Source organism: Phaenicophaeus curvirostris, chromosome 16 (genome assembly GCF_032191515.1).
Source record: "Phaenicophaeus curvirostris isolate KB17595 chromosome 16, BPBGC_Pcur_1.0, whole genome shotgun sequence".
Classification (NCBI taxonomy): domain Eukaryota; kingdom Metazoa; phylum Chordata; class Aves; order Cuculiformes; family Cuculidae; genus Phaenicophaeus; species Phaenicophaeus curvirostris.
The window spans coordinates 9,801,360-9,814,689 of record NC_091407.1 but is presented as its reverse complement, the minus strand read 5'-3'; the positions used below and the strand labels follow the sequence as shown (position 1 = coordinate 9,814,689).

Sequence of the window (13,330 nt, the reverse complement as noted above, 5' to 3'; positions counted from 1 at the left end):
CCCTCATGCATCCACGCCAGTGCCCGACAGCCCGGCCGCTGTCTGCATCAGCTCACTGGTCCCCGGTGCCGCCTCTGCCCGGACACACCTGCTGTATCGCATCTGCCTGCCTGGGCAGGGAACCGTTTTGAGACAGGCTGTGTGTCTGCACGGATGGTGCTGCGGGCACAAAGGGCACATGAACATGCAGGAACCGGCTCTGAAGAGCACGGTCAGATCAGAGCTCTCAGTAGCTGAGCAGTTTTAGAGCACCTTAAATGAGTCAGAAAATTAACTTGACAGAAGTGAAAACAACACCTATTAAATGCATTTAACTACACTTAATACAAAGTTTTACATGCTAAACCAGAAAGCTCAGCAGCAACATTACTTTCCTGATGAGGCTGTTTAAAAACAGACTTCAGCAAATGCAAGGCAAAAGGGAAAAGATGAAGAGTACAGAACATTAGCACATTCGCAAGCTGTTAGGGTCAGCAGGAGCCAATACCTGATACAGAGTTCAGGATAATGAAAACAAACATTTTTTCAGGGCCATGCTTTGAGAGATGCAGTGATTCTTGGTAAGAACGAGAACAAACTTCACCAAACCCAACTGACAAAAGACTGGCAACAGGCAGGCAAAAAAGCACTTGGGCTCATGGTGCAAAAAGCTCTGACAACAAAGACATGAGAATAAAGACAACTGTTCATGGAAAGCAGGATTCTGAAGTTTAGAACACAACAATCAAGTCGAATACAAAAATCAAATAGTGACAGCAGTTCGCTCTTGTTACAACACTAGGACAGGGGGAGAGGGAGCTGACTAATATTCCATTCCTTCAAGGCCTGAGACCCAGAGGATCTAGAGAGCCTCCTTCAGAGGTACTTCTTTGCCTTTTCAGGGTCAGGAACACTTCTAAGCTCAGAAGCGTGGCAGTTTTTGGTCCACAAGCCCTGCCCATACAGTAAGATGGACAAGATTCAAAAAACAGATTGAAGATGTTTTTCCAGCCCCTTTCTGGAGCACACACCTAGGATACAGCATGCAGCCCTCCGGTGTCCCGACTCAAACGCTGGCTCCACCACCCACACACCCCCCTGCAGGGCAAACCGTGACCTTCAGCCAAGTCCCAGTGACTGTGATACTTGGAACGGGATGCAGGAACAGCTCCATGCATGCTGACTAAGTAAAGGAAGAAGGCAGCAAATGTACTCCTTGAATATCCCTCACAGATCAGTGCCAGTCCTCTATCTCAGCATTCCCTGAGTAACAAGTGCTCTCCCAAACCTGAACACCCTTTTCTATGGATCGGCTGCAGCAACAGGGTGCTCGGATGCAGAGCCACAGCACAGATCTCTGGACAGCAAAACCGAGTGGAGTCATGTGGATTATTTACTGTTGGAAAAGACAAAGCTGAGAAGCAACTTAAGGAAGGGAGTCTACACCCCTGTTTGTGAGAACTGGTCCTGTCTGCTGCCTCTCTCCCAATTCAGCTTTGAACACAACAAGCACTGTTCTTATCTTTACCATGCTTCTCACACCGAGCACGGCAGAAGAGAAGAGATCGTATTACACAATCACTACGAAGGCATTAAAATATCTGTTAAGAAAAGCCTCCCTGTTACACAAACTCTCATCATCAAAGAGAAGAGAACAAAATTTGGGGGGAAATGAACCGATAGTGTCCATAAGGGGCAGTGAAGAAGTGGTTTGCTTCTGCCTGGAGGCCAGGCTCCTCTAACCACAAACCACCTACAACTGCAGACCTCCAGATTCAAATAAGATAATTCCATATTTTTGTGTGTGAGGAGCAATGCCAAGTACATACAGTAAAACACAAGGTACTCCACAAATACTTAACATTCATTGCTTATTTAGATACATAACTATTTGGTTAACTGCACTTGTAAAACAGTTCAAGTCCCTTCCAATTGAATGCAGGAAGCAGCTTGGGGGTGTTCATTTTCCTTTTAAATCCACACGTGACTTCCAGTTCCCAGGTTCCACTGTGGCTAATTCAAGTAACATCCTCATTTTTTAATTTGACAAAGCAGCACTCTGGTCATCCTTCTCTCCTTGCAGGCAGTGCCTGTGGCAGCAGCACCAAACACCAGCTCACCAAAGCTCTTTACCACCCGCTGCTCTCGCATTCTGCACAGCACCGTTCCTTTGGAAGAGGTGAGCGCCTCCCTGTTGCTGCTTGTTTAGTTTTTCCTTTAAACATTAAAGTTCATCTCTGTCCTGTTGTGAGATCTGTCAGCAAAATGCTGAAAGTGGCTCTCCCCCCAGTATGGAAAATGCCATAATCACCACACTTATATTTACATTTCAAAGTTTGTGCCCACTTGGCAGTTATTCATATTAGTTTCAAACAAAAAGAGATATGGTAGCACTTCCCTTCCTGGGGCCCCGTGACCCCAGGCTGACCCACATTGCATGTGCACATCTCAATGCGATATGGGATGACCTGCAAGAGTTCACAAGCGTGAATGGGCTGTCACTGTCAGACACAGCCAACCAGCCTGGAACCTGCCCTGCCAGGCTCTGGAGCCATGGGGAAACAGCCCAGCTCCCTCACAAGTGCCACCTGAATTCATTGTTTCGGCAAGTTGGACAATGTCTATGGGGGCAAGTTAAACCCCCTGGATGCAGCAAGTGTGCCCACGCTGCAGGACAGTGCTACAATTAACTAACAACAGCGAAGTCCTTCCTGCACATATTCTTTGCTGACAGCTGAACCGTCCTGCTGCCCCAGCCCTCTAACATAAACACCAATTTGGATTTGGCAATTAAGTCATCACAGCCTAAAGCAGAACTCCCGAATCTCCATCCCTCACAGCCTCAAGTGCAAGCTCCCTTTATTTTTTCTAACACGCCAAAGCGCCGCCCTCTCAACAGACAGCAATGCATCAGACTCCAGTGCCCATTAGAACACATAACAAGCGACATCTTCCATGCTGCTCCCTGAGAAACAGAAGCGTTGTGCAGCATGTCCCATTTATCACCTTGGACTTTTCATAGCCCCCTATTCCTGTTAAGCACTCAGCACTCTATTATTCCTTGTGTACAAACTATCAGAGCGTTGTGTTCCTTCGCAGTGCACAAGGATCACTGGAATCCAGCCTCACAGGAAGACAAGTTCCTTTGCTGGGATTTTCCCTACATCCAGGAAGATCTGATCCATTGACCTCATATGGCAAATGTGCTCGGAGCAGCACCGCATTTGTCCATTGACAAGCAACAACTGAGAACTGCGGTTCATAATGTGAACGTAGAAACAGACCTCTGTTATTTCTCCTACCAGCCAGCCAGCTTTCACTAACACACACGCCGAGGGAATTTCCTGTTCCTCCTCTGTAATTGGATTAGCTTGCTCAAGGTTAAATGGTCTTAGCAGAAATGCAAACCTTATTTTTCAATTTAGATCAACTGAAAATAAAATACCCACACCATATGAAATGCACATTGGCGACTGGAGGAAAGGCTTTCACTCTGAACAGCTGAACTTGAAAGGTGCTTTATTTTCAAGTGAGACCATGTGAAAATGGACCTTGATCTCCAGAGAGACTGCACGTTTGATGGTTCTGAGAAGACACAAGCTGAAGCTGCTATTATCTGTGTAATTTTAAACAGGCTGTCAGATAAATATTTAATGTTATTTATTTTAAAATAATTTTCTCTCCGATTTTGTGTACCTCACAGTTCTTGTTTGTACAAGGGGAAAAACCAACAAAATCCCTAAACGCTTTACTCAATTAAGGCGTTTCTTTTTTTAAAAAGTTTTATAATCTTCTAGGTCAGGGACTACAGACCGTCTTGCAATCCTGGGCAATTTTTGATATGAAGACTTTCACTTCACTTCACTCCTATCACAGTCACATGTCATCAGCTATGTTCTTCCTTGTCTCAGCACTCATTCTTGCTTCTCCGCCTTAAGTTCTGACAGTGCTAATTTTATTTTTGTACAGCTTGATGTGCTGTCTGGCTTGCAAACTGGGAAAAAGCTGTAGTGCTTCAAATGTAAACATTTCAGGTAATACTTACATCGGATCACATTCTACTTACTATAGCTCTTGAAAGAAGTTCTATTAACCTGTATCTTCAAAGCTCCAGCACGGCATTGTAAAGATATCTCGGCTGAACAGACATTTAACCTCCACTCTCACGTCAGAGGAGTATATCCATATTTTCCCCAAAAGACGCACTGAGGATGCAGTAATTAACATTTGTGCTATCATGGTTGGTACAATATGCAAAAGGAAAACATGTTATTCCACCATAAAATTACTACTCTAGTTCCCTCACTCAAGAAATTACAGTTACACAAAGAAATCTGACATAAATTAAGATCTAAGATGTAGCACTGCGTTATTATGGTTTGAACTTGGTACTCATTTCTGAGCGAAAGCGTCTTTGCCTGCACACAAACTTCAGCACAGAAATAAACCCAGTCAGCACTGCTGGTTAATGCTGGTTACTAGGCATTCCCTCTGACCAAACCACCCACGCCACACAAAGCTGGGTCTCTGGGTTCTTCCAGCCAACCCACACTTTCAGGATGGCCTCTATGCTAGCGCTGCTGAAGATGCCAGCAGCACTAGAGCTGCTCACACGCCGAGCAGATGCCCCCAGCCCCTTTCACGCTGCCCCAAAGGAAGGAGGAGGTAGCACTTTTTTAGAGCCCGCTGCTGCTTCCCGTGAACAGGGACACCTTTACTGGCCTTGAGGCCAGGAAGGGATTCCTGCAAAGGTACTGCAGGTTAGGTGTCCCTTGCAGCACTCTGATCACCACAAAGGCTGCATGATGTCGTTGCTCCAAACCAAGCAGACAGAGGGAGCAGGGGCTGCTGGCCCCAGCACAGCAGGCACGCAGGGAGGCACTTTCGTTTCTCACCCGATGAAGGAGAGCAGTTAAACATCCGCCAGCATCTAACAGCCCTGGGTTACTGATGGAAGGCTAAAAGATAGCTGTGGATTTTTACCTTCTGCCCTTGGACTATATGGAGCAAACACTATAGTAAGAGATAAAAGGGATTACACGCAGTGGCTTTTGAAACCATTCTTAAAACTTCCAGTGCGAAATACATAAATCAAATGTTGAGGAAAATAAATAACTAAACCCTTTCCACCATTTGCTTTTCTCCTAGTTACAGATTAACTCACAATGCTGCAGGTGAGCGCTGCCAGAAACTGCATTTCAGTATTTGGAACTTAAAGACTTTTAACAATTCCGCAAAAACAGCAAACTCACATGTGTGCATGAGCTGCGGATCCAACCCACATCTGATATTCCACAAGACCTCCAAGCACCCTGCTGAGACTTCACGTTTTGCTAATTTTTTTGTATTCTGACCTAGTTCCCTAATCTTTAAGTTCTTTGTAGGCATACAATTACACACAACTCCCACTCCCTCTTTCTCTCTTTTTTTCCTTAACCATCATTATGCAAGAACCAATTATAAATGTCTATTTTTGATTAAAAATGGATCCTCCAAGTCCTTTACCAATGCCTCCCACAAAATAATGCACAACACTAAAAGCGCACTCTGCAGTTTCATAGAACAGAATCCAGCACTCTGAAGCTCACAAAAGCCCAACAAAACCTGCCAGTGCCTAGAATGGAAACGCTCGGAGAAGCAAACCCACTCAGCATTTTACACAGGAGCAACGAAAGCCTCAGGCACTGATAACAAAACAAACCCACTTTATTTACAGATGTCGTGTGTTAATTCTTTCCAGCTATTGACGTATAGAAGAGATGCTGCCAAGCTGAAACTGAAACAATTACTTTAATGAATAATTAATTAGTAAATGTGTCAGCTACTTTCTTTTTTGCTTTTAAATACCTCAGTCTTCAAATTATCACCCTAAAAGTGAAGCGCTAGAATCCCATCTACCATGTCAGCCACTACCAAAGACTTGGAATGCACTCATCTTTCCCGTTTTCCAGAAGCTGGCTCAGCAGAGCTACAGCCCAAACTGCAGGCACTGTAAACACGTCATGGTTCTGGAATAATATTTGTGTTACAGTCTCGCCCTGAAGTTTTGCCTGAGATGTTCACTGATATGCAAGCACACAAGACAGATCTCTCCCAATAAGTTTATCATCTGAACACACAAGACCTAGGCAGCAGCAATAAACAATCCCTATCATCACTCACCAAATGGGAGCCGAAGACAACAGATCGAACTGCGTCTCCATAACCACACTGGTCACTCAGGGAATTTGCAACAGATGCACAAATCCCAATGCTGTTTGAGCCCAGCACCTTAACCATAAGGCTGCCTGTCCTCTACCCTTCAGTTCCATTAATGAACTGTACCACACAGTGGCCTCACTGCACGGCCAGAGAAGGAAAGGTAAATGCAAGTTACCTCACAGGGACAACCTGACAAGTCCGCATAATCTGATCAGGGTGTGTAGAGGAGAAAGGAACACATAATTTGCCTAAGTACCTCTAAAGTTCTTGACAAGCATGCACAGAATGCTGTCCCTGCAATAAATTCTCCCTGTGTGATAGCAGTCATCTCCCATAAGAAGTTTATCAGGAAAAAAAACCCATAACCCCAAAACCCAACAGAAAAGACCACATTTCTCACAGTTTCTCTATGCCTCTGTCATTGAACCATCTTATTCTCTCCAACAGTAAATAAGGAAAGTTCTAACATGAAAGAGTTAAACAGAAATACAATAGCACAGCAGTAACTTGGTAGAACACATGGATAAAACTTGGAGGCGTAGCGGATTTCAGGTAAGAAGTTTGCCCTCCCAGAACGAGGACAGTCTCACAGCCACTGCATATGGAACCCTCAGAGCAGAAACAGTGGGGAATGACAGCAGCGCGTGATCCTTCCCTGTAATCTGCAGCCTTGTGAGATGAGAGGCAAATTTGGGCGCTTGGAAAAAAAATGCAAATGTATTTCAGGTATTTACCTTCTCTCAGTCCCACATAAGTGAGGCAGGAAAGCCTGCTTACCAAACAGAATTACAAGTTACTTCTTGGATCAGCAGCACTAAACATTGATACGTGGTGGCTCTGATTTTAGCCAGCATAACCCTTGCACTGCTCCAGCTAACACCAGGCAGTCCTTGCTTAAAGGCCGACCAAGCCCGTTACACTAACTGGGGGCATCGCGGAACAATACAGAGGGCAACAAATGGATCTGCATTACTGCTGCAGACCATACACTGTGCTTTACTCCCAAGACCAGGAATATTCACCTAGGACCAGCACGTGTGCACTTTCACGCAAACCCCATCAACATTATTTTCCAAAAAGCCAAACTAGCCAAATCACTGATATCGAGTTTGAAACAATAATTGCTCCAACTAGATAAAAAAGCTGCAGCAAAACCTGTGAAGTTTATCCTACCGCAACCCCAGCCTAGGCCAATCTTCCTGGTAAGATAAAGAACAATATTTGCTATGTGTTAATTTATAAGCATAAACTCCAGAGGTGAGGTCAGAACACACAGAAAGCAACACCAGTGTCCCATGGAGTCTGGAGTCTGCATGTCACTGCAATTTTACATTGAGTCAAACTGCAGGCTATACACCCTTCCCAGGAAAAGGCATTTGCTCTTTTACAGCTTGACTGGATCACTGCAAATTCAATAGCATTATAAATAATGACCTTAAGAGAAAGAACAAGGATATTTGCCGAGTTCTAGATCAGTATCACAACTAACCAGGCCTGGCAGAGGTAGGTATGCCTGTTTTATGAGGCCACATGCTCATGTGATGAGAACCTGCTCACCAAACAACGCAGCGAGAACACGGGCTTCTGAAAACAACTGGTACATTAACGTTAACTTAAGACCAGTTCTGAGCCTTTTCAATGAACAACACATACACCCCTGCGTCAGAAAACACAGAGACCTGCTCCGTATCGGAATTCACCCTGTGAACTTTGCTCTGCCCCAGCCTGCAGGACGCGCTGAGCTGGGACAGTTCCACAGTTCACGCTCCCTCCTGTCTCTACCCAGCGCAGTGAAAGGTCCCTGGGAAGGCCATGAACACACCAAGATCTGTTTGGAACTCAGTGCTCTGTTCACCTCAATAACAGTTCTGAAGTCGCTCCTGGCAGCACATATGCACCAACAGCTGGCCAACCATTGCCAGCCACTCCATTTACTTTTACACAGCATTTTGGTACCTTTTGTAGGCAGATTGCTAGAAGAGTTGCAACATGAAATCGCTCTCTTCAAGTAGAGTCCATTTAATAGTGACCTTGACACTCCCGTTAAAGCAACACATTAAGTGTGCCTTAAAGATTCCCTATGTTTCAACAACAAAATGGGAAAAAATATTCATGCTTAAGCATAGAACCAGAAAACAGAAGACAGGCACTGATGGCAGGGAAAGCTGAGCATTTTGCACAGTGCAATCGTAAATCAGTTTGGAAGCTGGAGGCTGATCAGGCAGGGTAAAAAAGGAAAAAGCAAGGAATCAAAAACTAATATTCTCCCAGACACAGTGTATCAGCGTACCTCAAACCGCCCTCCTAGGAATCCCTTAAAAGCCAGGGAACAAAGGTCCCTTTAAGGACTAATTGAAAGCAAACACAAAAAGAAAGTGGGGCAAAAGTCAAAAACAAAGAAAGTAAACAGCAAAAGAGGCAGGGATCTGTGAGAGAGGCACCCCGCTAAAAACAAAGGGTGCAGAAGGAACAACTCCTTGAAAACAGAAGTGATGTGGATGGCTACCACAGAACTCCTGAGCAAAACGATCTGAAAAAGAAACTGCCTGTTCCACAGAGCGCTCAAACAAACCCCACACACTAACGGGAAATTCAGAACCTTTAACACCTCCTAGAGAAAGAGGCAAACCCAGACAGCTGTACAGCATGCTACACGCAGGTTATCAGAGCTCAAAGCAAATGCCCTGCCAGAACCATTCCTTGCCTCCCAACAATACATGCCTGAAGCGTACAGGGAAAAAAAAAAAAGGAAATGAACCTTTCATTGATGTTTTCAGTTATTGTTAGGTGCTACAATTTGGGACAGAAAAGGAAGTTATTTTTCTCTTCAAAACCCTACCCTATTAAAGAAATTCTATTCTAGAATCTGACACTGTTATTATGCAAAAAAAAAACCAACCCACATGCTAAAAAGGTGTTTATGCTATAGAACTGACTAAAACTGCAGAGATTTCTCCAGGCAATAGTGAAGCACATTTTCAAGTTCTGTTTTCTTTATCCTGACAATTAACACTAGATCGGAGCTGCAGATAAAGCCTGCAAAGATTTGTAGCCCCAGGGCAACTCCTGCTCTGAACTGTAGGAGGGAATTTAAATGAGCATCTTACCTGCTTAGTTTTCTTTCGACTTCTTTGGTAGCTTTAGCTTCCAATTCTCTAGAACAGAAAGCGGTGTTGGTTTCCATGTCAACAGTAAGAGAACACAAAGCCAAAAACCCGTCTGGAGTGGGGTGAGGGGGGTCTGTGGGAAGGTTGGATGGACAAGGGGTCCATGGGCAGGGGGAAACAGGGTGGAGTTTGCGTGGAGGGGGTAGTGAGGAGGAGGGAACAGAGAAGGAGGGTCCGTGGGGACAGACAGAAGGTCATTGGGGTGAGAGGGACGGGTTGGAGGTGTCCCTAGAGAGGGAGGAGGGCTCTATGGGGAAAGGGGAGACAGGGCAGGGGTCCCAGGAGAGGGAAACGGGGTCCCTAGGGAGAAGTAGAAGGAATGTCCGTGGGGAAGGCGGGGCCTGGAAGGGGATCCTCGAGGCGGCAGCTGTGTGTGTGTCCGTGGAGAGCGGAGGGGTCGGGCTGGGGGGCTGGAGTGGGGGTCCGTGGGCAGAGAGGGACGGGGCGGGGGAGTCCGTGGAGGGGAAGGGGGCGGGATCCGTGAGGATACGGGAAGGGGATACGGCCGGGAGGAGAGGGGAGTGGGTGGGCTCTGTGGAGAGGTCCATGGGGCCGGGGGTGGGGACGGGGCGCGAAGGACCGTGAGGAGGGAGGGGCGGGGGTGGGGATACGGGAGGAGGAGGATCCGAGGGGAGGGGGGTAGGAACGGGGAAGTTGGGGGGGGGGGGTGGCAAGCAGCCCGCCCGGTGCCCCGGGGCAGGCCCCCCTCCCCTCTTCGGGGATGCGGCGGGGAGCTCGGCGCTGCGGGAGCGGCGCTGCCGCCGCCCGGTCCCGGTACCTCATGTATGTAAAGTGCTCGGTCGGTGCCGGCGCGGAGCGGGCCGGGCCCGGCGCTGTGCGGCGGCTCTAGACGGCCTGGGCCCCGCGCTGCGGAGCGGGAGGGCCCGGCTGCGGCTGCTGCAGCCCCGCCGCCATTTCCTGCCGCCTCACCCGGCCGCGTCCGGCCGCGCCGCACCGGAACCGGAACCGCGCCGCCACCGGAACCGGAACCCCGCCCGCCCCGCGCGCCGCCGCTTCCGGTGTGCCGGAGTAGGGGGGGTTGTTCGCAGAGTCACAGTCAGAGCCAGAGAAACACGGAGATACGATTCGCAGAGTCACAAACCACGGAGTCACGGAGTGGTTTGGGTTAGACCCAAAGGGACCTCAAAGCCCATCCAGCCCCACCCCTGCCATGGGCAGGGACACCTCCCACGGGATCAGGGGCTCCAAGCCCCATCCAGCCTGGCCTTGAGCCCCTCCAGGGATGGGGCAGCCACTACTGCTCTGGGCAACGTGGGCCAGCGCCTCCCCACCCTCATCATGAACAATTTCTTCCTGAGATCTCGCCTAAATCTTCCCCCTTCCAATTCAAAGCCGTTCCCCTCATCCTATCCCTGTCCTCCCTGATCAAGAGCCCCGCTCCAGCCTGCCTGGAGCCCTTTTCAGTACTGGAAGCTTCTCTAAGGTTTATGCCTTCTCCAGGCTGAACAACCCCAACTCTCTCAGCCTGTCCATGTAGCAGAGGTTCTCCCTCCCTCGCCCTGCTGGCCTCACTTCTTTTGATGCAGCCCAGGACACGGTTGGTTTCTGGGGTGTGAGCGCACATTGCTGGCTCATGTTGAGCTTCTCATCAGCCAGCACCCCAAGGCCTTCTCTGCAGGCCTCCTCTCAATCACATCAGCCTCCATCCTATATTGAAACTGCAGAGTGCCCTGACCCAGGTGTAGGATCTTGCACTTGAGCTTGTTGAAGCTCATTAGGTTCACACAGGCCCACTTCTCTAGCTTGTCCAGGTCTGTCTGGGTTCCATCCCATCTTTCTGGTGTGTCACCTGCAAACTTGCTGAGGGTGCCCTTGATCTCCCTGTCAATACCACTGATGAAAATATTAAACAGCACTGGTCACAGTACGGACCCCTGAGAAGCATCATTTGTCATGGACACCTGAAGAAGACCCTCCACTATTAAAGATGAGCAGTTATGAGAGTGTAGTGTGGCCAGTTAGGGTGTTTTCTTCCTCTTCTTAAAGGCTTAATAACAGTGTGCATTGCTGTGAGCCAAATGTGCACGTGCAGGAAGTCAGTGTATGATCTTTTATGCTCTTAAAAGGGCACTGACAATTTGAAGGGGGTTTCTCAGCTTCTGTTATTAACCTGCAAGTTAATTTTGGTCTTGTTCATTTTTCTTCATAAGAAAAGGCTTGGATTGTTGTGTAACAGCACGTGACTGAAAGCTGTTATTCCCTGCTGTCTGCTCCAGCCTCCTGTTACTGCTTAATTCACAGCAGCCCTGTTTTATCTCTTTCGAGGCACTGCACTTGGTGTGGGAGGACTGCTGTGAAGTCTGTCCTCAGCTGTGAAAGCTGCTGAATGCATTATGTACTTCTGTTATGTCATTTCATTAACTGCATTGTGCCACTGTCAATGAAACTCATAGTCAAGGTCTGTAGCTTGCTTTATTACTTTAAATTGTTCTCTAATTTTATTTATGCATGAGCTCCTAGTGACTAGATGCTGCAGCGATTGCTGTCAGTCTGCCTTGCAGATCCTGCAGCTGGTTATACGCTGTCAGCAGATCTGCTGCTCTGGCTAACCTTCCATCATCTCCTTGCATCCACATCGTGACCTCGCCTCTTTCACCCTGGCAGGCAGCGTTTCCTTTCAGCTAAGCTCTCCCCCTTGCTGGTGACCTCCTGGATGCATTAGTGAAATTCAGGCACTCTCAAACAGGAAGACCATTTTCTTCCAGAAGACAGAGGAGGTTGAGCTTTGTCCATGCGAAGGACTGCCAGTCCATGCAGTGGTTCTTCTTACGTGCTGGCAGCAGGGTAGAAGCAGCACCAGATCACCTCTCCTTCTTTTGAACGCTGGAACTGCACACTGATGACCGTTCTGCTCTGAATTCAGCTTTCACCAGTCAACTTGTCCCCGCGCAGAAGCTGCTACGGAACAGGCACATCTGTGTAGCACAGTGAGCTCTGGAACTGTGCTGGCTGTGCCCACTTCCAGCAGAAGCTAGGCAGCTGCAGGAGGAGCAGTCCACCAAAGAACTGTCCTCAGGCCCGTACTCCAGCTATGTCTCTGAGCTCCTGTTGTCCCTTCTGATTTCCATGCTGCTCTTAAGAGCAAGGCAATCCATTAGGTCGCCTCCAGACTATGTTCTACGTTAATCACCTGCTCTTGGCTTTAGCATTCATACACAGGTTGTTGAGCATAAGGGTCTGGGTCACCTTCTCTCCTGCTTACTACTTTTTTTAGTTCACTCTTCGTTCTTCTGTGCTTACTGGAGCTTGGGCCTCTGGATTTCCTTGCTGAGATCCCAGGTTTCTGATTCTGCCAGCAAAGGGGAGGCAGATAGCCCCTCAGCACTTAGAGATACATAATGCTCTGGGCTTGGAGCAGCTCCCAGATGATGAGTAGGTCAATCCTTAACACCCCTGTGTTCCTCCTGGGCTTTAGGTGCACTCCAGCTGCTGTGTGCAGGGAGGAATCCAGTTAACAGTGACCCTCCCTCCACACCCTGTCACTGCTGCCCCTCGAAGACAAAGTGCCCATCGGTGGCATCGCTGAACATCCATCCAAGCTAAAGCCCTGGGCACGTTTTACTGTGGTAGAAGATGACTCGATTTGGAGATATTTATCATCTGGGCCTACTAGAGTCTTCCATCCACCCCACCTCCCTTTCCCTGCTGAGATGGGAGGTGTTTGGAAGCTGTAGCTCTTGGTCTCTCCCATGCCTGTACCTCTTCCCACTGCTGGGAGCAGGAGGATGAGTGGAGGGGCTGTGGTGGGTAGGGATTGCAGGGAACTGTGGGAGAAGCTCCCCTGCTTTCAGCAGGCACAGGATTGACCCCACGGCCGGGATGGGTGTAAGCAAGGGCTCCCTGTGCCAGGAGCTCTCGGTTCTCACAGCACCCAGCACGCTCCCAGCACAGATGTGGGCTCTACGGCTTCCCTGCCTGCCTGCTCCAAGCAGAACAAGGAGGGTCTGGGACCTGTGGAGCAC

The 13,330-nt window shown here is 48.3% G+C and overlaps 1 protein-coding gene across 11 annotated transcripts in view; it reads right to left on the bottom strand.

Moving 5' to 3' along the window:
• The window catches only part of TNRC6A (trinucleotide repeat containing adaptor 6A), a 73,858-nt gene that overhangs the window by 32,341 nt on the left and 28,187 nt on the right, over positions 1-13,330 (bottom strand). For 10 of the 11 annotated variants that reach the window (XM_069869929.1, XM_069869931.1, XM_069869936.1 and 7 more), the window contains exon 3: positions 9,288-9,335. In XM_069869929.1, coding sequence (XP_069726030.1) covers positions 9,288-9,335 — 48 coding nt within the window. Of the gene's footprint in view, positions 1-9,287; positions 9,336-10,125; positions 10,308-13,330 lie in introns of those variants that run through there. The other variant, XM_069869935.1, reaches the window with a different exon arrangement.